The following is a 26,042-nucleotide window of genomic DNA, read 5'->3' as shown; positions in this document are numbered from 1 at the left end:
TCATATGCCTTTTCCAAATTAACAAAACTTAAATACAGATCTTTGTTATATTCCCATGATTTCTCAACTATTTGTTGTAAAGTGAAGATCTGATCCTGACAGCCTCTATTTGGCCTGAATCCAGCTTGTTCTTCACCAAGCTTTTCTTCCACAATTCTTCTGAACAGTTTCTCAAGTATACTTGCATAGATCTTGCCAGGAACACTCAGTAGGGAAATACCTCTGTAATTCTCACATTCAGTTTTATTTCCCTTTTTATATATGGGTACTATGAGAGCTCTACTCCAATCATCGGGAATTCGTCCCTCTGTCCAGGCTTTCTGAACTATGGAGTGCAGCCACTGTAAGACTTTTATACCACCATACTTCAGCATTTCTGGTCGAATATCATCTACTCCTGCTGCCTTTCCACATTACAAGCCTATGATGTCATTTTTTACTTCAAGGATGGATATGTATTCCTGACAGCATGCCTGGTCAGTGTTTTTTTTATCACTATGCTGTCATCACTGCTTGTTTCATTTGGCAGTTTTTCAGAGTAAATACTCCATACTTCAAGGATATCTTTTTCTCCCATTTTCATGTCACCTTTATCATCTTAACTGCTTTTACAGCACTCTTTCCTCCATTCCTAAGCTTCTTCAACAACTTACAGAATATTTTGCCACCTCCTTGATATTTATTTTCTATGTTCTTGCCGAAGTCCTCCCATGACTTTTGTTTAGCTAGTTTTACACACTGTTTAGCTTTCTTACATTTGTCTCTGTATTCTCTAAGAGCAAAAGTTGACTTATTTGCCAGGAACTTTTGATATGCTTTCATCTTTTCCTTCACTGCCTCTTTAACTTCCTGTGTCCACCATGGAGTTCTAATTTTTCTATCCTTGCAGACAACTTCAACAACTTTACCACATGCCTCTCTAGCTGAATCAATCAGGGCTTTCTTCAAGGCTTGCCACCGAATCTCCAAAGTTTGGTTCCTGTTCTCAAACTCTTTCATTTTTTCTTCAATAATCTTTGTGTATTTTGGTCTACAGTTCACATCTGAGAACTGCTCAACTTTTATTCACTTTAAAACTTTCTTACATGTTATTCTTTTGAATATGAAATTCAATTTTATTCTGCTCAAGACTAAATAGTGATCACTTCCAATTTCAAATCCTCTGTACACTCTGATGTCCTGCACCAGGGAGAAAACATCACTATCAACAATAACGTAGTCAATGAGACTTTTCTTATTCATTGACTCTTCTCTCCATGTGAATTTGTGCACATTTTTATGTTGGAACATGGTGTTAGTAATAACCAGTCCATGTCCTGAGCAGAAATCCAACAGATATTTGCCATTATTATTAGCTTTGCTCTTTTCTCCAAATTTTCCCAAAATATTTGTGTATGTCTCACAATCATTTCCTACTCTGCTATTTAGATCCCCAACAAGGACCAACTTTTCCTTCTTCATTGTGTCAGTTACTTTTTCTAAAGCCTCAAAAAATTCCTCCACTTCTACCTTAGTAGAACCTTCTGTGGGACCATAGGCACAAATAAGTCTCATTGTCCTGTTCCCCATTCTCATATTTGCCCACATTACTCTACTTGAGACTGACTGCCATTCAAGAAGATTAGCCTCATATTTTGTGTTGAATACTATGGCTACTCCTTCATTTCCTTGATTGTCATTGCCTGAATATAACATTTTGTATTTATTGCTCAGAAAGATCTCACCAGTTTTTGTCTTTTTTTGTTTCAGTCACCCCTATTATGTTGATCTGGTACTTATCTAATTCCTCAGCTAGCTCCATTTCCTTGCCTAACGCCTTTTATTCCCTAATAGGGAGTAGGCAAGGCCTTTATACCCTAGCCTTTGGAGACTGAGTGGGCAGTTCAATCTCCATCGGTAGCCAATCAGAGATAGCTGGCCCATGTCTATCACTAATTATAGGCGGCTGCTGATGAAGAGACTAGCAAACAAGTGCTACCACCTCTTGGTGCCTAACTCAAATAGGATATATTATTGTCTGAAATAATGTGGGTACTGCGGTCGATTTTCTTGAGTTTATGGGACAAAAAACCTGAGTTTCCGGGAGGAAAAACCCGCTCGCCCATACCAGAGATAGACTAACTCAGGAACCAGTCGAAGATAGGCTTAGAAAAAGTTCCTCCAGTCAGCAACTAGACTTGAACTTAGGTCTAACTACGAGAGGCCAAGCACAGAGGACGCAAGCACTACTTCCACTGAGCTACACAGGCCTCTGAAATAAAATTATATGAAAATTAATAAAAAAAAATAATTGGCTATGAATAAGCAGAATACTATTATCCAATAACAAATATGATGTGTTTAAAGCCACGAGACAGAGTATTCCTCTTACCATGTACATATTTTAATGCCTCCATAGTGCATTTAGAAAAATGACAGGACATCTACAAGATATGAGTTCATATACTACACAGAAAGATACACAACAAGTGATACAAAAATCTTAGTCTCACACAGAAATGCTCAATCAGGCATTTAGGGCATAAAAATCCTTCATGGGAGTTTTGGAATACCCTTCATGCACACAACCAATCTAATGTCATGAATTTCCACTGGTTTCATTTCTAAACATTTTAAAAATGTTTATGAATTTTATGGCCTTCAAACTTAATTCCAACAGTATTTAAATACACCACTGCCAACAAGACATTTCCAATTATTAACAAAAAAAAAAAAAAAAAAGCCATAGAAATGTACAGCATGTATATTACTTAGAATCCAATTAGCAGATAGAACTCTGATCATGGATTCCTGAATGTCAAACAAAGGAAACACATAATGAAATCAGTCTTTGGCTTTCGATACTTATACAAGTGCCAAAAATATTCCCATGGTCTTTAAATCATTCAACCCCACCCCAGAATGAACACCTAATAATTTCTGTCGTTTTCCTCACAGATCAAGACACTGCTGTATTCTGAAAAGTTTTGAGAAAAAAAATTTTCTTTATGATTTATTTAGTACCATATTTTAATTTGATGGCCATTTCAGCTGTATTTTCTGGTTCAAACTTTATTTCCATGAATACATGACAATGAGCCAATAGTGATTTACAACAGCCTGTTTAAAAATAGCCTTCCATGAACTAATTAGGTCAAAGAGAATGAAGTCTATTGTATTGAAAAATATGGTTAAGGGCAGAAATCACGATAGAAATATGACACTATGCGAGTAGTACAGCTTTGTAAAATGTCTTGCCTTAATAATATATTTACTGTCTATAACAAAAGTGACACCAGATTAACTCACCATCTGTAATAGTGACAGAGGAATAAATGAAATGGCCACACAATGATAATGCTGGACTTTGAAAAGGAGCACTATACTAGAAATAATGGTAACAGGGCAAATGATAGAGGGATGTCAAAAAAATAGTGTGTTTATATGATGTGTGTACACACACACACACACACACACACACACACACACACACACACACACACACACACACACACACAGTATGGCATGTGTGTGTGTATATATACTTATATACATATATACACACACATACGTGTATACAGTAGGCCCCTCGTATCAGCGTTTTCACTTATTTGCGGTTGTTTGAAAAAAGCACGCAAAACGGTCGAGCACCACGCCAGTTGAAACATGCATAGACGCAGGCTGAAAACTTGTCAAAACACGCTTGTTTTGCTAGGCGCATGGACATAAACCTGCATGTTTGTTCATGTTTAGTTTTACTTGAATTGTCGAAGAAAGCAGTCAATTGTCTGTCATTGCAATTAAAAATTGCATTTAAATTCAAGCAAATAAATTGTGAAAAATTTAAAAATGGCTTCAAAACCGAAGAGAAGTGCTCAGTATTAGTGAAAAATCAATTATCAATATGATTGAAGTAGGAAAAAAGTCAATTGCAACCATTGCCAAGATCTATAATAAAAACGAATCTTCGAAACGTGAAGTGTTGAAGAAGAAAGAAAAAAATTCGTGCCAGTCTTTCCATTGCGCCCAAATCGGCAAAAGTTACGGGTACAGTGCATGATAAGACATTACTCAAGGTTTAAATTTGCGGGTGGAAGACATGACAAGAAAAAGGATTCCTATTGATGGTAGCACGTTACGGCAAAAAGCATTGATCCTATATGAAGATATGCGGCCGCAAGACGAAACAGAAGAGGAAGAAAAGTCATTTACAGCAAGCAAGGGCTAGTTGCATAGATTCAAAACTAGGTTTAATCTTAAAAACATAAAAATTATGGGAGAATCTGCATTGGCTGATGAGAAAGCGGCTGCATTGTTCCCAGTAGAATTCAAAAAAATTATTGCAGAGAAAGGTTATCATCGTAAGCAAGTTTTTAATTGTGATGAAACCGGCCTCATTTGGAAGAAAATGCCCCAAAGGACCTACATCCATAAAACTGTGAAGCAAGTTTCATGCATTTAAGTTTTATGCTGTGAAGCAAGTTTTATGCTTTAAAGCATTTAAGGACAGATTGATGCTGGTACTTTGTGGCAACGCAGCTGGTCATATAATTAAACTTGGCCTTGTTTACTGAGCACAGAATCCACGTGCCCTTCAAAACAAAAACAAAAGTTGTCTGCCTGTTTTTTGACAATCAAATCTGAAAGCGTGGGTCACGGCCGTGTTATTTACGGAATGGTTCCATCGATGTTTTATTCCGGAGGTGAAAAAATACTTTGAGAGGAAAGGATTACCATTTAAAGTTTTATTGATAATAGACAACACTCCAGGGCTAGTGACTCAGCACCCTGAGTCACTAGTCACCGAAGATGAAAATGTTCAAGTGGTTTTCTTCTCACCTAATAAGACCTCATTGCTTCAGCCACTCAATCAAGGTGTCATTAGATGCTTCAAAGCCTCATATGCTCGGCAGGTTTTCGATATGATTCGTGCAATGGTTGAGGATTCTGCTGATGTTGGAGTCATGGAATGCTGAAAATCATTCATAATTACAGATGCAATTGTATTGATCAAGGGAGCAATGGCGAATTGAAACCAGAAACAGTAACTGCATGCTGGAAGAATTTGTGGAGTGATGCCGTTCATAATTCCCAAGACATCGCTGATATCGACTCACAGATAATAATGATAATTAACACAGCACGAAAAATAGGTGGAGAGGGATTTGATGACATGACAGAAGAAGAATTGAATGATTACATAGATGGACATTGTGAGGTACTCACTAACGAAGAGTTGAAAGATCTTGCCAAATCTTCTACAAAAGAAGATGACGATGAGGATGAAAGTGAACAAGAACTAACAGCACGGACACTCGAAAAATTGGTCACGATATTTCGAATGGCTCAAACATTAAAGGAACAGATAATGAATTATGATTCAATGATGGAGCACAGCATAAAAATTACTCGCACAATAACAGAAGCTTTGGAACCTTTGCAGAATCTGTTTACTGAATTGAAGAGACAAAAATGGCAGCTTCCCATAACAATGTTTTTTAAAAAAGTCGACAAAGCTTTTACTATCGATGATCCTCAGCCGTCCACTTCATTTGCTCAGTAGGCAAGCAACCAGCCGACTGCCAAAGATTCGGAAGATGAATAAATATGTAGCTGAACACAACGAGGTGTTCTGATCTCAGTTGATTCCTCCTAATAAGAATAAAAATGTTAAGATTTTATTAACAATTGCATTTTCATTAGCATGTTTTCTCATTTTGTTCTACATAATTATTATGTGGGTTAAATTTTATTTATCTAAAGACAAAGTTTTATTGAACGAGGCAAATTTTTGGTTTGCCACTTCAACCGTACTACTCAGGGGTGCTTTCTACTGCATTGTATGGCTAAATAAATAATAATAAAAAGAGTTATTTGTTTATTAAATGAGGTAATTTTTAGACTACCACTTCACCTGTACTATCCAGGGATGCTATCTATCCCATTTAGGCACACATTCCATTGCTTCTTGTAGATTCTAAAGAGTAAAAATTGTTTCATGATAATTTTAAATAAATATGTAATATTATTATTGAGGATCAATGGAATGTGTGCCCAAATGGGATAGATAGCATCCCTGGATAGTACAGGTGAAGTAGTAGTCTAGAAATTACCTCATTTAATAAACAAATAACTCTTTTTATTATTATTTATTTAGCCATACAGTTTAGTGTATATATTAAAGTTTATTTTTCACTTGGTTAGACTATAATAAATTTGGTTTAATCCTTTATCCAAGTGTGAGCAAACAAAGCTTGTGCCTGAAAATATCTTCAGGACTGGGGTAAGGTGGTATAACACCGGGCAACTCGTTGCAAAGGTGGAGCAAGCTAACATCACTCCTATCTCAGTATCTCCCATAATGCAAAACACATCTCCTTGCGAATATGTATAATGTTATGCATTAAGGGAAGGGCCACTACCCAGACTAGTTTCGACCTTTATTGAGGTCTCTTCGGTGGGAGCCAGGCCCAAAAGTGGAGATACCAGGCAGAAGCAATGGTGAGGAAATCTTTACCTATAGGAGTTGCAAAAGGTGTGCCACCTTTTTATTAAATTACTCTGAATTTAGAGAAAGATGTTGAAAGTTTAGGCAACTCCTATAGGTAAAGATGACCTTGCCATTGCTTCTGCCTGGTATCTCCACTTCTGGGCCTGGCTCCCACTGAAGAGATCTCAATAAAGGTTAAAACTAGTCTGGGTAGTGGCCTCTTCTCTTAATGCATAACATTATACATATCTGCAAGATGTGCTTTGCATTATGGGAGATACTGAGATAGAAGTGATGTTAGCTTAGTCCATCTTTGCTACAAGTTGCCCGGTGTTGTACTACCTTACCCCAATCCTGAAGATATTTTCAGGTGCAAACTTTGTTTGTTCATGCTTGGATAAAGGATTAAACTAAATTTACTATTATATATTAACTACATAACATATTCACTAAAGAACCCTACAGTCCTAGTGTGCAAGACTAAGTCAATTTACTAATAATTTCCTGCTTCAATTTTGCTATATATGTGCAAAAATCTGGGTCTCATTAGTGGCTTACTACTATCCACGGTTTCAGGTATCCGCAGAAGACCATGGAACCAAACCCTGCTGATATGGGGGCCTTGCCTTACTGTATATGTTAAAGATACCAAGAAATTTTATGAACTTGGTTTTAATCTTTTTTTCCCAAGTAAGCAAACAAGCAAGTAAGCCAAGTTTGCACCTGAAGTATTTTCAGGTCTGAGGTGCTTACCTTTGCCATGAGTTGCCTCAGACTTGAAAATACTTCAGGCACCAACTTAGCTTACTTGCTTGTTTGCTTACTTAGGAAAAAAGGATTAAAACCAAGTTCATAAAATTTCTTGGTATCTTTAACGTATAGTACACCCAAGGTAAAAAATTTTCTACACACACACACACACACACACACACACACACACACACACACACACACACACTGAACTTTGACACCCCTTTAAGTAAACGTGGTATGCCATTCAACTGCATGCACATTAATAGAAGAACATGTGTAGAGTTATGCCATTACATTTAGCTGTAGCGATGGTGTTTATGTTGGAAGAAAAGACGTTTATTGTTGAGCATTATTTTTGTTCATAAGGAGTGGTAGAGCAAATGGTACAAGCCTGCAATGTCTTTGTCAGCAGTTTGTTCATCATTTCCATAAGCATGTCCCAAGCAATAGTGTCATCATTGCCTTAATTGAGAGGTTCTGATATACTGGAAGTGTTCTGCTGCAATGCAAAGGGCATTCGAGGAGACTATTAACTGTTAACACAAATGTGAATCATGGATGCATGCTGGAGCATGTGTTACAGACTTCGAAACGGTCACTACAGAGAATCCTTAAGGAGCTGGGTGCCTTTTCATACATCATTCAGGTAGATCAGTGTTTAACAGCAACAGATTACGCTACACAGCAAGAATATTGTGCCCATGTGCTGGCGAATGTCTATGAAGATCTGTCCTTCCTCCATAATATCTGGTTCTCAGATAAAGTGCATTTCCATCTAAGTGGTCATGTAATCAGATGAACCTACAGGTTTCTTGATTTCTCAAGACCTGAATTTGTCCAAGAGAAACCTTTTCACAGTGAGAAAATCACCAAATAGTGTGTAATTTCCAGGCATGGCATAATTGGGCCCTACTTCATTGAAGAGAGAGGTGTAACTGTGACCTTGAATAGCAAAAGCTACATTGAAAATGTGTTGGTCCCATTCACTGAGGATTTGCATAGGATGTGTCATGCAAAAAATATTTCATTTCATGCACAGGTATTCCAACAGGATGGAGCAACCTGTCATACGTCATGTGATTCTAGAGAGTATTTATCAGAGCACTTCCCTGGAAAGCTCATTTTGAGGTTCACAGAATTCCCGTATCCTTCAGATACTTCTGATCTCACATCACTTGATGCCTTCATTTAGAATATGTTGAATGAATGGGTATTCTACCATGACCCACCTTCAAACCTTGATGAACTAAGGGATAAAATTATATGATATACCCAGCATATGTCCCAACCCTTATTCTCCAAGATGACAGAGAACCTTTGCATGTGCTACAAAACCCATCTTGCAAGACAAGGTAAGGTGCCCATTTCGAGCACATAATCTACCATCGTTAATGCTTTATTCAACCAAGATTCCAGCGATCATTGTGGATGTACATATCATCAGATGCAAACATATATTTCTTTGTTAATGAACCCATTTACTCCACAACATATATCATTGTAGTTATTCAGTACTGTTGTTTTTTGCACCATACTATATATGGAAAAGTAAAATTGAAGAGAAGAGAAGAGAAAGAGATTGAATGAATGATTTGAGGGGATGAATGATTCTCTCAAATCATTCCTATTTCAAATAGCAAAGGCCCAACCGGTGATGTGTCAGAGATCAGTACATGGGTCTTTGCTATATAAAATATGAATGATTTGAGAGAATTATTCATCTCCTCAAATTATTCATTCCATCCTCAGTCTTCTGCAGATCTGAGGGAATATCAAGCTGATTGCATATGATGAAAACTGAGGAGGACAGCTATTAATAAAGATATAGAGATCATGAAGGATGATTTAAATACATAAGGACTAAGGATAATGGCTGCAAGTTTAAAGGTTATTGTATTATACTGATGGAAGTGAATATGCAGGAAATGAACAAGGCTAGGAATCTGGATGACAATGGATGGCAGGCAAGAATTTGAAGCTTCAAAATGGGCAAAATTGCTCAGAGAATTGCAGCAATAAAGAACACACAGACAAACACAAACAGAGAGATAAGATTATTATTCCTCTTTATAAGGACTAATAATGTGGGCTACGATGCACAAATTTAATCACCTGGAATTCTTCGGATGTAAAAGTGTTGAAGAGGATCAAGAAGAGAGCAACCAAAATGGTGACTAGTTTATACAGTACTTCTTATGAGAATGGACTTAAGGTTAATGGATTACAAAGCTTAGTTGATAAGTGGAAAAGAACAAATGTAATAAAAACATATAAATTACCAAAGGAGTTTTAGGAAGTAAATGATGAAGAACAGAAGAGAACAAAAGGCCTCTCCTGGAATCACATAAATGCAGTGAACAATCGTATCAGAACTAAATTTTTGACTTGGAGAGTGGTGAATGAGCAGAATGGATTGCCAGAAGCAGTTGTGGGTGTTTAGTCAGTGAAAGAGAGAGAGAATGATAGATAAGTAGGCATCATCAACAACTGCCTGATATGTACTCTCAAAGGGTGTATAGGATACTAAGCATGACAGTATTACATGATTAAGTTTACATTACTAATCTCTTGTCAACAATATTCCTCCAAACTAGAATATCACTTGTCAGAACTCCAATACCGTCAGATTTTATATTTCTGTTTTCCAGGACACTTATGACTGCATCAATTCACCTAGTTCTTCTTAGTCTTCTGCTGGGTCTTTTTCCCTATCACCTTGTCATAGGTTAGTCATAGTACTGAAATATTTTTTGCATGACACATCCTATGCAAATCCTCAGTGAATGGGACCAGATGTCATAGTTAGCAAAAAACTGTTTTGCTAACCTCATATTAGCTCTGCTCACACATTCGTGCATGCTAACAATTATGAAGTTCTTTCATAATATCTTCATTTTTAATATGATTCTGGCATTAAAGTCATCTGTTCATTTGAATTTTTCTCAGAACTCTCATATCTCTTATCTCCAGTCTTTGATCATCTGTTTGATTTCTAACCAAAATCTCAGATTCATAAGTTTTGGTTTGAATACCATCTTAAATATTGCTAATTTACAATTTGGGCTAATTTCTCTTAGTCCACCTTTATTCAACTGGCTTCCTGCCATACCATCTGTATGTATTCTTTTGTTTATTTCCATATTTAATTTGCCATCTTCACTAAAAATTGTGTGTAAATAGCTGAAATATTTTACTTGTTATATAACTTCTCCATTGAGAATGCAGTTGAAGTTTGTCATGTTTCTGTCCTATTTTCATAGTTTTAGCCATTTTATTGCTAATTTTCAGCTATTTCCTGTACACCCCCTTATTCAATTTAATTAAAGAATCCTGGAGACTTATATGCTGTACTCCTAAACAAAGAGTACCCATATCTCACACCTGAGTTTAAGTCAAATAACTTGCCTGTACAACTACTTCAATTCTAACTGCTGACTTACAACTTCAACTATGTACTGCTCTGTATAAAATTCTGTTTATCCCATATAACTGCAGTATTCTAAACAGCTTTTCTCTTGGTACCTTGTCCATATGCTTTTTCCAGATCTACAAAACTTACATACAGATTCTTGTTATATTCCTACAATATTTCAATTTGTCATAAAATGAAAGCCTAATTATGATAACCTCTACTTGGCCCAAATCCAGTTCCAGAATTTTTTTTTTAGTCTGTAATATTAATATTATTATAATACATGAAATGGCACTCAGCAACAAGTTATAAAAGAGACAAATTTATGTAACTTAAGAAATAATTTTAGTTTCAGAAATTTTTTTTAATAAATAAAATAAGTGATGATAATGAATGATTTTTATTAGTTGATATAAATTTAAAAATGTGTACTAACTATTTTCTCACAGCCAACTCGTGGCTTCTTCAGGGTCTATAAATATCACATGAAAACAGATAACAACAAAGTCGTTCAACAATGAAAAAAATTGTTACAACAGGAAATGAATAAATTTATCCTAACAAGATGCAGAGTTGCACAACATGCATTAACTGACACCTGATAAACACTGAAGATAATTGTTAGGAAAATAAAAATCTGACATGTTAAAAAATCTAATAAGAGATTACCAGATATCATTTGATGTAAGTCCTTAGTTTCTGTTAAGGTATCCATATGAATGGATGACTGTTGTGGATTTTTTTCAACATTGAACAACTCTGTAATTATCTATTTTTGTGGTTTTTATAAACCCTGAAGAAGCCACCAGCTGATTGAGCAAAACTAACTGGAAGAAGTTTTTAAATATGCAATGACTAAAAAATATTATGTAATTGTTAGAGACTGGAAGCTAGATTAATTAAAATATGTATTACAATCATGTAATTTGGCAATGTTAATCATAATGACTGTGTTATGTGCTTGTGTGTAAATATGCATGGGAAAAAATATTTAAAAAATGATGAACCCTGAAGATCAGCTGATGCTTTTTCTCAGGATGATGATGCAACAAAACCAGCTGAGTGTAAAGGAGTAGGAGCAATGTTGTATACTGAAGTCACAACTGATAATTTGGCAACGGAACAAAAGATGTTAACATTTGGATAGCATGCAAAGTTCCTTTTAGCTCTTTTAAAATCAGTTTTAAATGCGTTGATAGCTTTCTTCAGCTATTCCACTCTTTGGTATAAGCAGTAGGAGAGGATGGAGATTTGGATAAAACCACTCACGGTATGCCTGTTTTGTACACACTTTACATAGAACCAAAGCTTCAATAGGAGTGGAAATTTAATGTGGGAAAAAAAAAAAAATTACTTGGGTGATGCACTCAGTATATATATTTTTGGATGGAAAGGCTGGAAACAAGTCTGACCAAGGGAAGAATAAGCAATAGAAATTACAAAGATATTGCACTTAGCATTTTTATAAAGCTAGACAACAATGGATAAAGTGGCTGTGTGAGTGATGCTATATTTGAGCAGAGATCAGCAATATATTATGGTCTTAATTACATAGAGGACAAACAACTTTTGCAGTGTACTTAGAAAGATCGCTGGTAAGGAAGAGGTCTAAAGTATTTGGAGAATGATTAGGATTATCTGAAGGTATGTGAACAATTCCTGTAGGTTCACTGATGACCGCAAATATCTGAGCATCTGTACCTACTTAACCTGTCCAGGTGGAAAACCAGTTAGTGTTGTGAACATTGATTAGCTTGTGTTCCTTTTTTTTATCTTTTTAAAAAAAAAAGGCTGACTGCATTCATTAGTTTCTGCTTCAAAACAGATGTTTGAAAGCTTGGTCTAGGATAGTTTCAAGAGTAGGGTTCCCAGATTATCTAATCCTTAGCCAACATATAGTATGTTGATGTGCTATAGGTTTACAACATGGTTTACAACCATTTTAGATAGTCATTGACTAACATTTTTACTTACACAATATTAAACATAACAAAACACTTTATGATATTATTTTTAATATAGTTCTGCCACTATGTCATCTATTCATGCTCCTAACTTTCTTCATATTTCTTAATACTCTTCATCTGTAGACTTTGATTAACAGTTTATATTAACTGGTTTTTTTTTATATATTTTCTGGTCTACAATTCAAGTCCATATGTTGAATTTTTTTTTCTCTATAATGCTCAAAATGTGCAATATCAATTTTAAAACTGCAAATATTGGAATAACGCTCAGTTTTGCAAAGCATTATTGCACAAACTGGAAAAAAATGAACTCTTACTTTATTAATCTAGCAATGTATAATTCAAGTTTCTCTTAAAATGGGAATCAAGACTTTGAATCAATGTAAAATTTTAAAATAAACATTTATGATTATTTCAATAATGTGTATTTCAGATTAACGTAGAACACACTTTTAAATAATACAAACAATTTTTTTTTTATAACAAACAGCGATAAAATATACCTATGAGTACTTTTTGATTAACATAGATTAACATTTCAGATTAACATAGAACACACTTTTAAATAATATAAACAATTTTTTTTTTATAACAAACAATGATAAAATATACCTATGAGTACTTTTTGCTGCTGTTTCCTAATTTCTTCTAAACTTAAATTTCTTGTTTCTTCAGGTTCTTCAATCCAAGGAGAGGATGATGATGGTTGTCCAAAGTTTGTTCCCAGTAATGCAGATCTGGGATTTGAAAGTAACAGACAATAAATTACTTAAAATATAAGTCTGTATTTATAGTTTCAAAAATAATGAAATTGTTAACAGAATCTTAAATAAAATTAAGCATAATTATAAAACAACAACAATTATGAATCATATAACTGGAATAAGAATTTTGTTTCTTATTCACTATGTTTATTATATGAATTCTTAAAAAAAAAGAAACCAGTGGAACAAAGAAAACTAGGATCTCAATTACCCCCACATACTTTCCTAACTCTTAAATAATTCTGTGGAGAAAAAATCCTGCTCATTTCAGTCCAAAAAAAAAAAAAAAAAAAATTACACACACACACACACACACACACACATGCATGTGTGTGTGTGTTACATTTTTGCGGAGCTGCAGAAATGAAAAACTTCGCAAAGCACTATATGGCACAATTCAAAAAAATGAATAGAAACTAGCAAATCTAATATCATATACATCTATAAATTATAACGTTTTTTTTTTCCTCTCTCCAGTAATGAAAAAAAAATTTTTTTGAATGCTGAACCCTTCAAGAATTCGCATTAATCAGTGAAGTAGTAGAATTTCTGAAAATATATCACTATATTTCTTATATTTCATTATATCACAGTTAATATAATGAAAACACAAAAAATGTATTCATTACAATTTTTTTTCCACAAGTCAATTACATATTTTTGTATTGCAAAATACATTTTGTATTTGCAAGTGTCCAAAAGGTTGACAATCAACAGTGTGATATTACAGTGACACGAAAATCAACTATAGCAATATCTACTGACTTTGGTCGTGCTTTTCATAAAATTTGGAAAACTGGAATTAGTGGAAAATTATAAAATAAATAAATCTTCTCAAGAAATTGAACAACTAGAATTAAATATAACTGTATCTAAAAAAACTGAAGATTAATCAAACTTTGCCCAAGGCAGTATTTTAAGCACGATAGTTTTTGCGATTTATTTATGACACTTAAACATAAAGAGCCAATAGGCTTCATTTCGGTGATATAAACATTATTTTTAAATTAATGGGATATTAAATCCCACATTGTTTTAAAACCGAATAAGAAACTCAAAGATTGGAATCAGAGAGTTTCATGCCCCATATCCCCTTAATTTAAATAATGTTTATATCGCCGAAATGAAGCCAATTGGCTCTTTATGTTTAAGTAACTTAATGGGTGCACCTTTTTGACAACTCACATAGCAGAGCATATAAGTTCTTTTCGCTAGACCCGTTGGTATTAATTTCGTCTAGCTGCTCACTGATGAAGCCTCAATAAAGGCTGAAACCAGTCTGGGTAGTGACCTCCTACCATAATGTAATAACAGCATACATTTCCTAGGAAATGTATTTTACATTATGGAAAATACCAAGAATAGCGATCAGAACTTTACCACCTTTGCTGCGAGTTGGCCGAGTTTGTACTAAGTACTTGGACTACATGCATTGGCTCGTGCTAGTAGTCGCCGATACTTTTATAGTTTACTATACTATATTCGGCATGAAACTCTCTGATTCCAATCTTTCAGTTTCTTATTCAGTTTTAAAACAATGTAGGATTTAATATCCCCTTAATTTAAATAATGTTTATATTGCCGAAATGAAGCCAATTGGCTCTTTATGTTTAAGTAACTTAATGGGTGCACCTTTTTGACAACTCGCATAGCAGAGCATATAAGTTCTTTTCGCTAGACCCTTTGGTATTAATTTGGTCTAGCTGCTCACTGACGAAGTCTCAATAAAGGCTGAAACCGGTCTGGGTAGCGACCTCCTACCATAATGTAATAACAGCATACATTTCCTAGGAAATGTGTTTTACATTATGGAAAATACCAAGAATAGCGATCAGAACTTTACCACCTTTGCTGCGAGTTGGCTGAGTTTGTACTACGTACTTGGACTACGTGCATTGTTTCACGCTAGTAGGCGCCGATACTTTTATAGTTTACTATACTATATTCGATATAGTATATTTATTTTAATATATTTATTTTAAATATGTTAAATATATTTAAAATAAATATTTAAATATATAAAATAAATATAGTATATTTATTTTAATAGATAATTATTTTAAATTATGGGGATTTAATATCCCCATAATTTAAATAATGTTTATATCGCCAAAATGAAGCCTATTGGCTCTTTATGTTTAAGTAACTTAATGGGTGCACCTTTCTGACAACTCATATAGCAGAACATATAAGTTCTTTTCGCTATACCCTTTGGTAAATTAATTTGGTCTAGCTGCTCACTGACGAAGCCTCAATAAAGGCTGAAACCGGTCTGGGTAGTGACCTCCCACCATAATGTAATAACAGCATACATTTCCTAGGAAATGTGTTTTACATTATGGAAAATACCAAGAATAGCGATCAGAACTTTACCACCTTTGCTGCGAGTTGGCTGAGTTTGTACTACATACTTGGAATATGTGCATTGGCTCACGCTAGTAGTCGCCGATACTTTTATAGTTTGCTATACTATATTCAGCATGAAACTCTCTGATTCCAATCTTTCAGTTTCTTATTCGGTTTAAAAATAATGTGGAATTTAATATCCCCTTAATTTAAATAATGTTTATATCGCCGAAATAAAGCCTATTGGCTCTTTATGTTTAAGTAACTTAATAGGTGCACTTTTTTGACAACTCGTATAGCAGAGCATATAAGTTCTTTTCGCTATACCCTTTGGTATATAGTTTACTTTATATAGTTTATAGTTTACTATAAACTATATAATATAGTTTATATATAGTTTATATATAAACTATATATAGTTTATAGTTTACTATACTATATTCGGCATGAAACTCTCTGATTCCAATCTTTGAGTTTCTTATTCAGTTTTAAAACAATGTGGGATTTAGTATCCCCTTAATTTAAATAATATTTATATGACTTTAAAAAAATTCTAAGCATAGAAAAGACAGTAATGCTTCCGGATGTTTTGGTGCTGTGGAAATCACGACACATCTTATCAAGGAAGTATATTAAAAAAAATTAACAGCATATTCCAATTAGAATAAGATCATGGAACCAAACTTTAAAATCAATAATAATGAAACAGTGCAATTTAATCTGTATCCAAAATACAGGTGGTCCTCGACTTACAACGGCCAAAAATTATTATTAAAAATTCTCTAATTTAACTTTGCCACCAGCATATACATACATATATCACATTGCTTTTGTATACGCATCGGAAAAAGTTACCACCACTGGAGACACCTGAAGAGTAGAATGAGCATAGCATGTTAGAACAAACTGGTGAAGAAATCATTGAAATTGCAAGAAAACTGGATCTAGAAATCAATATTACCGATATAGAAGAATTAGCAGATCACGAAGAAGGTGAACTAACTGATCAAGACTTGATTTTCTAAAATGAAAGAGTTGTAGAAAAGGAAAGGAATAATGAGAAAGATGAAGAAGAGAAATAGTTAAAAAATTTACTGTAAAAGGACTAGCTGAAGTATTTTCTAAACTAAATCAAGGATTTCAGCTACTCGAAAATATGGATCAAGACACTGATCGCTTCACCAAAGTCAAAAAGCAGTCAGATGTTATTGCAAAATATATGAAGAAAAAAACCCAACAGACAACATTAACCAATTTTCTGATTAAAAAGCTACTCCTGATTGTGAGAAATAATCATATTGTACAAATGAGTGACAGTTACTCACCTGTTTAATTAAAGACACTATTAATAAGTTTTTGGTTTATCTTTATGTTAACTAATATTCAAAGGAATTTCAAATTAAAGTAAGTGCACCATTTTTGATATGTGTTTATGAAACTATTATAACAGAAATCAAACAAATCAAGAATTAAAAAAGTCCTCGACTTGCGTCAGAATCGACTTACGATGGAGACATTGGAACAGAACCCCCGTCGTAAGTCGAGGACTACCTGTACTTAAAAATCAGAGTTAACTCATCACTAATCTTTAAAAAACACAGAATATACTACCCTCAAATGGAAAAAAAATTTTGGATAATAATGTCAGGGAGCTGATGCAAAACCTAAGATAACATACCAATCAAGCAGGCAGGGATGCCAAGGTGTTTGCAATTAGAAATGACCTAACACAGATCATCAGTCTCCCTACCAGAATACATGACAACCCCCTCCAATTTGCCAACACACTTGATCTCTTCCTAACCAGCTTCCTCTTCAAGTATATTATGGATGTCAGATCACAACCTCATACAAGTCTCTTTTGCCACAGAACCTTCACCCACTAGTTCTCAGTCTTGTGTCCTTTGGCACTAGAAGAGTTCCAAATGGGACGACCTCTGTGACTTCTAATTCTTCTTCTTCCCATGATCCGAATACTACTTTGGTTTTCCTGATCTAAACACCTGCTCAGACTGAATAACAGAAATCATCCTCACAGAAATGAAGGCCTTCATACCTTATTCCACCTCAAATTTGCAGCCACCATCCAAAGGTTAGGTTCGCAAAAATGTGCCAATTCAGTAAAGGAAAAGAACTGCTGCATACCACACACCGCTCAAGACCAAAACTCCAGCTGCTCACCCTGCCTGCAATGCAGCTCAAAACAGCTGTAAAAGAATCGTTACCAAATCAGACTTTGAAATGGACAAATGCTGCAAATCCACCTCCTGTCCGAACAGCAGTCACTCCTTCTGATCCTTTGCCAAGGCCATTGGGTGCAATTTTTGCACACTTAGGTTTTTCAGAACTCTCACATCCAGATGGTACTGCAGTCACCACATCACCTAAAGACAAGGCCAAGCTGACTTACTGGCATCACTCTTCTCTTCCAATTCTTGCATTGATGACTTCAGAAAAATTTCCTCCACTCTACCAATTTTTAATAACCTGAACAAATATGGAATCTGGTGCTGGTGGCATCCACCTATTGTGTTAAAAACGTGTCCCAGAACTAACACCTATCCTGTATTGCCTCTTCAATCTATTTTACTGAACAAGCATCTACCGTATTGCATGGAAATGAGCCCATCCCAAAGAAAGGTGATAAAAGTCAACCAACGAACTACTGTCCAAGTGTCTCACTTCTGTTCTTTCTAAAATTATAGAGAAGGTCATCAACAACCAACTCCTGAACCACCAACATTTTTTTATTCATGTGGGGTTCCCCCCCATTCCTCGACTGCCCCTTAGAACTGGTTAAGCCCTCTTAATGAGGGAATTAAGTATGCATTTTTGACTGTAGCAGCGAGTGTTCATGAGGCCGATTTTTCTGTTCTGAGGGACGAAAAATCCGAGTTTCTGGGAGAAAAAACCCTCTGCCTCTGTGTGAGACATCTCGTCACTGATGGGAATCGAACCCAGGTCTTTCTGACCAAAGTGCTTCGTCTGTACCAACTGAGCTACAGAGGCTCACCACCAAATAGAGACCGACCAACTTATCATTGATCAGCAAAACAGACACCACATTTTAAGCAAACATAAAAAAAGCAATGAAGTAAAATTTGAACATCATCATCTGGAAACTCTGCAAGATAACATGTTACACTTCTTTAAGAGACATGTTTTCTCTACATTAACATTTTCATACCTAACAAAAAATATCCATGCCATATTTTGAACTATACAGATAATTCCCTCCCTCTTGAAAGTGCTGTGGTTATAATGATCATGTAACATTATAGATAAACATAAAGAAGTATTACAAAAAATATTACGTACAATGAACTAGTGAAGTCCAGAACATTACGATTATAACAAAGTTCAGTATCCCAGGCAAAAGCATGCAAATTATATAATCCCACCTTTCTAACCTGCCAGTATTAAAATCCGGATCCAAATTATAAGCTTCTTCTATTTGTCGTCGCCTACCAGCAAGATGATCCAACATCCTTTCTCTTCTTTCAGCTTCTTTTTGTGTGCTTCAGTGAGTTAAGAATCAATGAAAATTATTGTATAAACATTTAAATTGCTATATTAAAAGAAAAAAGATATTTCAACAACCCACACAGTAAGAATTAAAAACAAAATTTAAAGTTTTCTTTATGTTTTTAATTCCTTCCTGATGTACACTTACACACAGACCCATACGTTACCGTGCAAAGCATTTGAAACCAATGTTTTTAATTACAAGTCATATGGACTGAAAATATAATAGGGAATATGGGAACTTTGTCTAGATGATTTTTCAGTTATTTCCCGAGTGACTTCATTTTTGCAGTTGAAAAGATTAGGAGTTCAGCAACAGGTCCAAGAGATGGTAGTGGATGTTAGGCCATCTATCTGATATGAGATAGATGGCCTAACATCCATGGCCTGCCAGTATTAAAATCCGGATCCAAATTATAAGCTGCTTCTATTTGTCGTCGCCTACCAGCAAGATATATAGCTGGTTGTTGTTATAGGCCAGGGACTGCAAAGGATGATGTGGTCAGTATGCACTGAAAAATAAGATCAATGGCTGGAGAGCAAATAAATATAATGCTTGACAAAATTAACAAAATACTTAGAAAATGTGGTGTAACTTGTGTGCAGTTTAGTTTGCAATGAAGTAGGACAAAATTTGGTATGGTGGTACACATCAGAATAACAATGAAACGAGGATAAAATAAGGAGAGGTATAAAGGCATTACACAGAGGGGCATAAAAATCAAAGAAAGATCACATTACAGAAGTCAACAAAATATGCTCAAAAATGATCCCTCCCACCTCTAATGGCTAAACAAGCTGACAGTGGTGAACCATACTAGATGCAAGTTTATTTAGCAACAAATCCATTCATCCACCAAGTCAGAATTTAGTTCACCATGTGGCGGCTGTCAGCATGCAATCCAAACTCCAAGGGGTAACCCACATATGTTAGATTGGATTTAAGTTTGGTGATCATGCTGGCCATGGCAGTTGTTGGATATCTTGAGTTAAGATATTTCTTCACCATTTAAGCTTTATAAGCAGTGGCAATGCAATGCATGGAAAGTAAATCTGAGCCAACTCCCCCCCCAAGGTCGTACATAGAGTTTGAGGATCTGTTCTTAGTACCTCTGCAGTTAAGGTATCCCTATCAAAAACATGAAAACGGGTGCAGCCACTGACCATTATTCTGCACCCCACATGAGCACACTGCCTCCATCTAGTTTTCAAAGTGTTTTCACCTGTAGCCAGCGCAACCTCAAAAGACATTCGAGGTGATAGGACATTGTGGAGTCCAGTCTGTTCTGGTTGACGCCGACATCAGCAACCTTGGCCAGCTCTTCGTGTAATGGTTCCTGCCTCCTGAAACAAAATGAGTAATTTGCATTGTGTGTGGGCTTGTTGAGCGGTAGATTAATTTCTACAGAATACTCAAAATTTGCATGCCAGAATGACTACTATACCAATTAGTCATCTTTGAAGACACTGCTAAATATTCATGAAACACATTTAGTCTGTTAATTTTGTTGACCAGTTTTTTTTTTAATTTCTTTTTTTAAATATTTATCCCATAGAGAGATTAAAGAGGTACAAGTGAGTACTCAGAAGTTTACTTACATATTTTTTTGAAGAACTGTTTGGAAATACTTCTTGTAGTAGGCTGTTCCAGAGGAGAGAGGTAGATGGAATTAAAGAGGAAGAAGGAAAGCCGGTTCAGTGTGTTTGCAGTTGTACAGTAAATGGATGTTGAGCAGCTGATGCTTGTATTAACAGGGGCAACAGAAAGTGGAGATATTATGGTTGCCAGTTCAGTGGAGCAATGACCATGGAAGTACCTATAGAATAGACACAGTGCTGAAACACTGTCCATTCATTTCAACCTCTGTAAGACTGAGGTCAAAATGAATCTGTAAGAGAGAGGAATCATCTATGAGTCAAACTGCTCTCCTCTGGAGAGCATCAAGAATTTTTAGAAAAGCTTCAGGTGCTCCACCCAAACATGTGAGCAATATTCTAAGTATAAGTGGATTTGTATATTGTAAAGAGTTGAAGATGAAGATCATCTATCACCTAGTGGTCTAGTTAGCATTTCCTCCAACCAGGAATGTATCCCTTTATAGCAGGAATACTTGCTGGGGAACTTCAACTACAATGACACAGATTGGAAGAAAGGTCATATGGGTTGGAGGAAATGGAATTTATATAACTACTAAGGAATAATTTCCAGAGGCAGAATGTGATGGAAGGTACCAAGATACTAGGATTGCTGGTTCTTGTGAATGCATCAAAGAATCTGTCTATAACCAAGGTGTCCACACTGTCACCAACTGGTTAGGACAAATCTGCAATTTTGACTTGGGAGGTGGCTAAAAATGAAATTTTCAGATAAGGAAGGGTATATATAGAATTACTGAGCTGATAATTTTGATGAACTCAGGAGACTGCTTGGGATGATACCATGGCATACAAAATTGCAGGGGAAAGGTTCATAGTATGAGAAATGATCTAAAGCAGTGTTTCTCAACCTGTGGTCCATGACGATGGGACGACAGGTGGTCCGCAGGCATGCTTAAATTAATTAAATAAATATATATTTTTTAATTATCCAAACAAGATAAATTAAAATTGAATAAGTAAGTAAAAGTTATTGAAATCAAATTAAAATCAAATGAGATGGAGACTTAAAAAACCAACAAATAGCATCAGAATGTTCAAAGGCAGAAGCAATAAAACAATATTGTTGTTTGATTTATCCCTCTTTTATTATTTGTTATTCTGCCATTACAAATTTAGCGGTAGAATGACGAATACCAAAAGATGGTGAAGTGAACAAAAATATAGTTTTATTGCTTCTGCCTTCCCTTGCTGTTTTATCAGATTTGAAGTGAACATGTGTTATCCACACTTCAACCAATTGCTTGTTGTTTATTGATTTTTATTACTGAAGGTTTCCCTCCTTCAACCAAGGCTCAGTATATCTTCAGAAGTGCTAAGTGATACTTGGATAAAGTGTGTCGTGAGTTAACCCCAGTATTAATATATTTTTCAGAAACTTTTTTTAATAATGAAAAAGTGGCTTAGAACTATGACTTTGAAAAGCAAAGCAAATGAAGCAGGTGACGTTAAGCCTAATTTTGATACACATATTGTAACGGCGAATAAATCTGTGTATCAAAATTAGGCTTGACATATTAGGCTTAGGCGAAACAAGAAGTTCAAAGAAAAAATACAGTAGGAAATATAACAGTTCATATTTGGAATTCGGGTTTACTTGGTGTGGAGATGAAAGTGAACAGAAACCTCAATGTGTTTTGTGTTATGAAGTGTTGTCAAACGAGTGCATGAAACCTGCGAAACTCTGATGACATTTAAAAACTAAACATTGTGATGTGAAAAATAAGCCAAATGAATTTTTTCAGTGACGCTTAGGGACATTAAATCATAGAAAAGATATCATTTCGGCCATGGGTTCCATTAATAGCAAGGCACTGGAAGCATCCTATCTCTTAAGTTTGTGCATAGCGAAAACAGGGAACCCTCATTCTATCGGGGAAAATTTACTACTTCCAGCTATAAAAGATGTGGTAAAAGCTATATTTGGCAAGAAGTTACTAAAAGATGTTGATTTGATTAATCTTTCAAATGACACTGTCGGTCTCAGAATTAATGATATGACAGGTGACGTAGAATCTCAGTTAATCGAAAGAGTTAGGAAGAGCCCTTATGCGTTACAAATAGACGAGACTACTGATGTTACAGATGATGCACAGTTAATATGCTACGTAAGATATATGCATGATAACAACATTCATGATGATATTCTGATTTGTAGAACTTTGTCATCCTGAACAACTGGAGAAGAAATATTTCACACTCTCAATAAGTACATAACACACAAAGGGATCCAGTGGGAAAAACACATAGGCTTCTGTTCGGATGGAGCTCGCACCCTTACAGGCCGGAATAGTAGGGTTGTTTCTATGGTCAAGGAAATAGCTCTGGATATGAATCGGATATATTGTTTCATACATAGGAAAGCGTTAGCCTCCAAAGGAATGCCACCAGAATTTAAAACTGAGGTATACAACGCTGTAAAGTTAGTTAGTTTTATTAAAGCTCGACCGTTAAATAACAGGTTATTTTCAGTACTCTGCAATGAAATGGGCAGTGAATATATGCAACTTTTGCTTCTTTCTGAAATTCACTGGCTTTCCAGTGGCAAAGTACTAACAAGGTTATTTCAATTAAGGCATGAAGTTTTATCATTGTAAATGAACGTAATTCTGATTTTGCATCACTCCTTGTTGACGAAGTTTGGTTATCAACACTGTCCTATCTTTCAGACATTTTTTGAAATTAAATGAACCAAATCCCTCCCTTCAGGAAAATTCTTTAACCGTTCTTGATGCCTACGACAAAATAAAGGCATTCAAGAAAAAACTGGTTTTATGGATTAATTATGTACAAGATAGACAATTTGCACCCTTTCCAACATTGGAATCCTTTTTAGTGGAAAATGATATTTTTGTTGATTCTGAGTTTCTGGAAAGGGTTTGTGACCACCTCAAAAATCTGAAACGGAATTTTGAAACATATTTACCGAATAACTTTTATAAGAAATTTCTGTGGGTTTGCGATCCATTTCAGGCTTGCAGTCACGAGAACGACCTTTTGTTATCGAAAAAAGAACAGTTAATTGAGCTTTCAAGTGACAGTGGACTTAAAATGCAATTCCGTGATCTTGGTTTGGCTCGATTTTGGATCTCACCTTCAGTGAGAATGAAATTTCCTGAATCATCGGAAGAAGCATTAAAAATTGTCATGCAGTTTTCTACAACCTATCTTTGTGAGAAAGGATTTTCATCGCTCCTTCAAATAAAAATAAAATACAGAAATTGTCTTAGTGTGTGTGTGCCGATCTTTGACTGAAGTTGACCAATATTGAGCCAGATACCCAGCAGCTCTGAAAGGGCCGAGAAGCTCAACCATCTCATTAAAAGTAAGTAGTAACATAATTATATCATCTTATTTATTTGTTTAATAAAAATTAAAACTTTGTTCAATGATGATACACTTTTAATCGTTTACTTCCAATTTAATTAATTATGTTGCCATATCTTTCAAAACATGCTTTACATTTATTATGTTATAAATGGCACAGTTTTTCCGAAATGTTGGTAATTTCTACATAGGTTTTTAAAAAAAATACAAAAAATCAAAACCATGTATAGGGAAATAAATTAAAAAAATAGTATGTTTATTTTTGAAGTAAAACTTTAATTCCAACATTCTAATTATTTTTCTTGCTTTTCTGTTCGCAAAATCGTCAATCACATTCTCGAAGTCTATTTCATCACTCAGTTGCTGTTTTATAGACAGTATGGCAAGATTTCTTAAACGCCAAAAAAGTGCTGCCCGGGGAAGATCTCCCCCCTGCCCCCCAACTACGCCTCTGTAACTTAGTGGTCCGTAGAATTGTTTTAGGCATTTTACTGGTCCTTGGGCATAGAAAGGTTGAGAAACGCTGATCTATAGGATACTTTGCTTTCTTATATTTTTCTCTGTATCCTCTAAGAACACAAGTTTACCTACTTGCAAGGAACATGCAATATGCTTTCTTCTTTTCTTTAACTGTCTCTAACTTCTTGAGTCCACCTTTTTTTATTCTTGCAAATTACCTCAACATGCCACTTGCCTGAATCAATCAATGTTTTCTTTGGAGGTTTTTCTACTGAATCTCCAAGATTTGGTTCTGGTTTTCAAAAATTTTTTCATGAATAATGTTTGTGTATTTGAGTCTATAGTTCAACTCTGACAGCTGTTCAACTTTGATTAGTTTAAAATTTTCTTACACACCCTTCTTTTCAATATGAAATTCAATTTCAAGCCCGCTCAAGAATAAATGGTGATCACTTCCAATTTTAAATCATCTGTATACCCAGTGGGGGAAAACATTGCTATCAATAACAACACAGTGAATGAGACTTCTTTTTTCTTGCATCTTCTCTCCATGCGAATTTGTGTGCTTATTTTTATGCTAGAACAATGTTAGTCCATGCCCTGAGCAGAAATCTAGCAGATACCATTATTATTAGATTTGCTCTTTTCTCCAAATTTTCTCAAAACATTTCTGTATGTATGGTAATAATTTCCCACTCTGCTGTTTAGGTCTCCAACAAGGACCAACTTTCCTTAATTGTGTCAGCTGCTTTCTGTAATGCCTCAAACATTCCTCCACTTCTTTAGTAGAACCTTCTGTGGAATAACAGATACAAATATATTTCATTGTATAGTTCCCCCATTCTGATATTTGGCTACATTACTCTTTGATATTGCCTGCCATTCAAGAATATTATCTTTGTATTTAGTATTGAATACTACAGCTACTCTTTTTCTCTGATTGTTGTCGCCTGAATATAACATCTTGTATTTGTTGCTTAGAAAGATCTCACCTGTTGTTTGTCTTCTTTGTTACGGTAACACCTATTATGTCGATCTGGTATTTATCCAATTCTTCTGCTATGTCCATTATGTTGATGGTGCTCATCTTGAACTCTGCTGACGTTACATTGGAATTTGTTCCAGTAGTTGAATTTTTGCTGTTCAACCTGGTTCCATGATGATGATAACAGAGCCTTGTTTAACTGGGTGGCACCCCCCACGTGGCATGAAGTTCTGTCATGTTGTACCATCATTTTGCATTATGATGCCCATAAGAATAAATTTATTTCAGCTAAATCCCAAGTTGCCAGTCCATCCTCATTCATTCAGTATCCAGGTAAATACCTAACAAGGTGCACAATGAGAAGGTGAGTATTGGACAT

The 26,042-nt window shown here is 35.2% G+C and overlaps 1 protein-coding gene across 4 annotated transcripts in view; it reads right to left on the bottom strand.

Annotated features, from left to right (window-relative positions):
- The window catches only part of Syx8 (syntaxin 8), a 93,408-nt gene that overhangs the window by 44,624 nt on the left and 22,742 nt on the right, over positions 1-26,042 (bottom strand). For 3 of the 4 annotated variants that reach the window (XM_090407004.1, XM_090407006.1, XM_090407007.1), the window contains exons 4-5: positions 19,113-19,229; positions 13,214-13,338 (exon numbers count right to left, since the gene is read on the bottom strand). In XM_090407004.1, coding sequence (XP_090263130.1) covers positions 13,214-13,338; positions 19,113-19,229 — 242 coding nt within the window. The remainder of the gene's footprint in view (positions 1-13,213; positions 13,339-19,112; positions 19,230-26,042) is intronic. The other variant, XM_090407005.1, reaches the window with a different exon arrangement.

Source organism: Typopeltis vanoorti, chromosome 17 (genome assembly GCF_054136105.1).
Source record: "Typopeltis vanoorti isolate ZY-2024b chromosome 17, IOZ_Tvanoo_1.0, whole genome shotgun sequence".
Taxonomy (NCBI): domain Eukaryota; kingdom Metazoa; phylum Arthropoda; class Arachnida; order Uropygi; family Thelyphonidae; genus Typopeltis; species Typopeltis vanoorti.
Note: the sequence above shows the minus strand (reverse complement) of the source record. Positions and strands in the feature narration are given on the sequence as shown.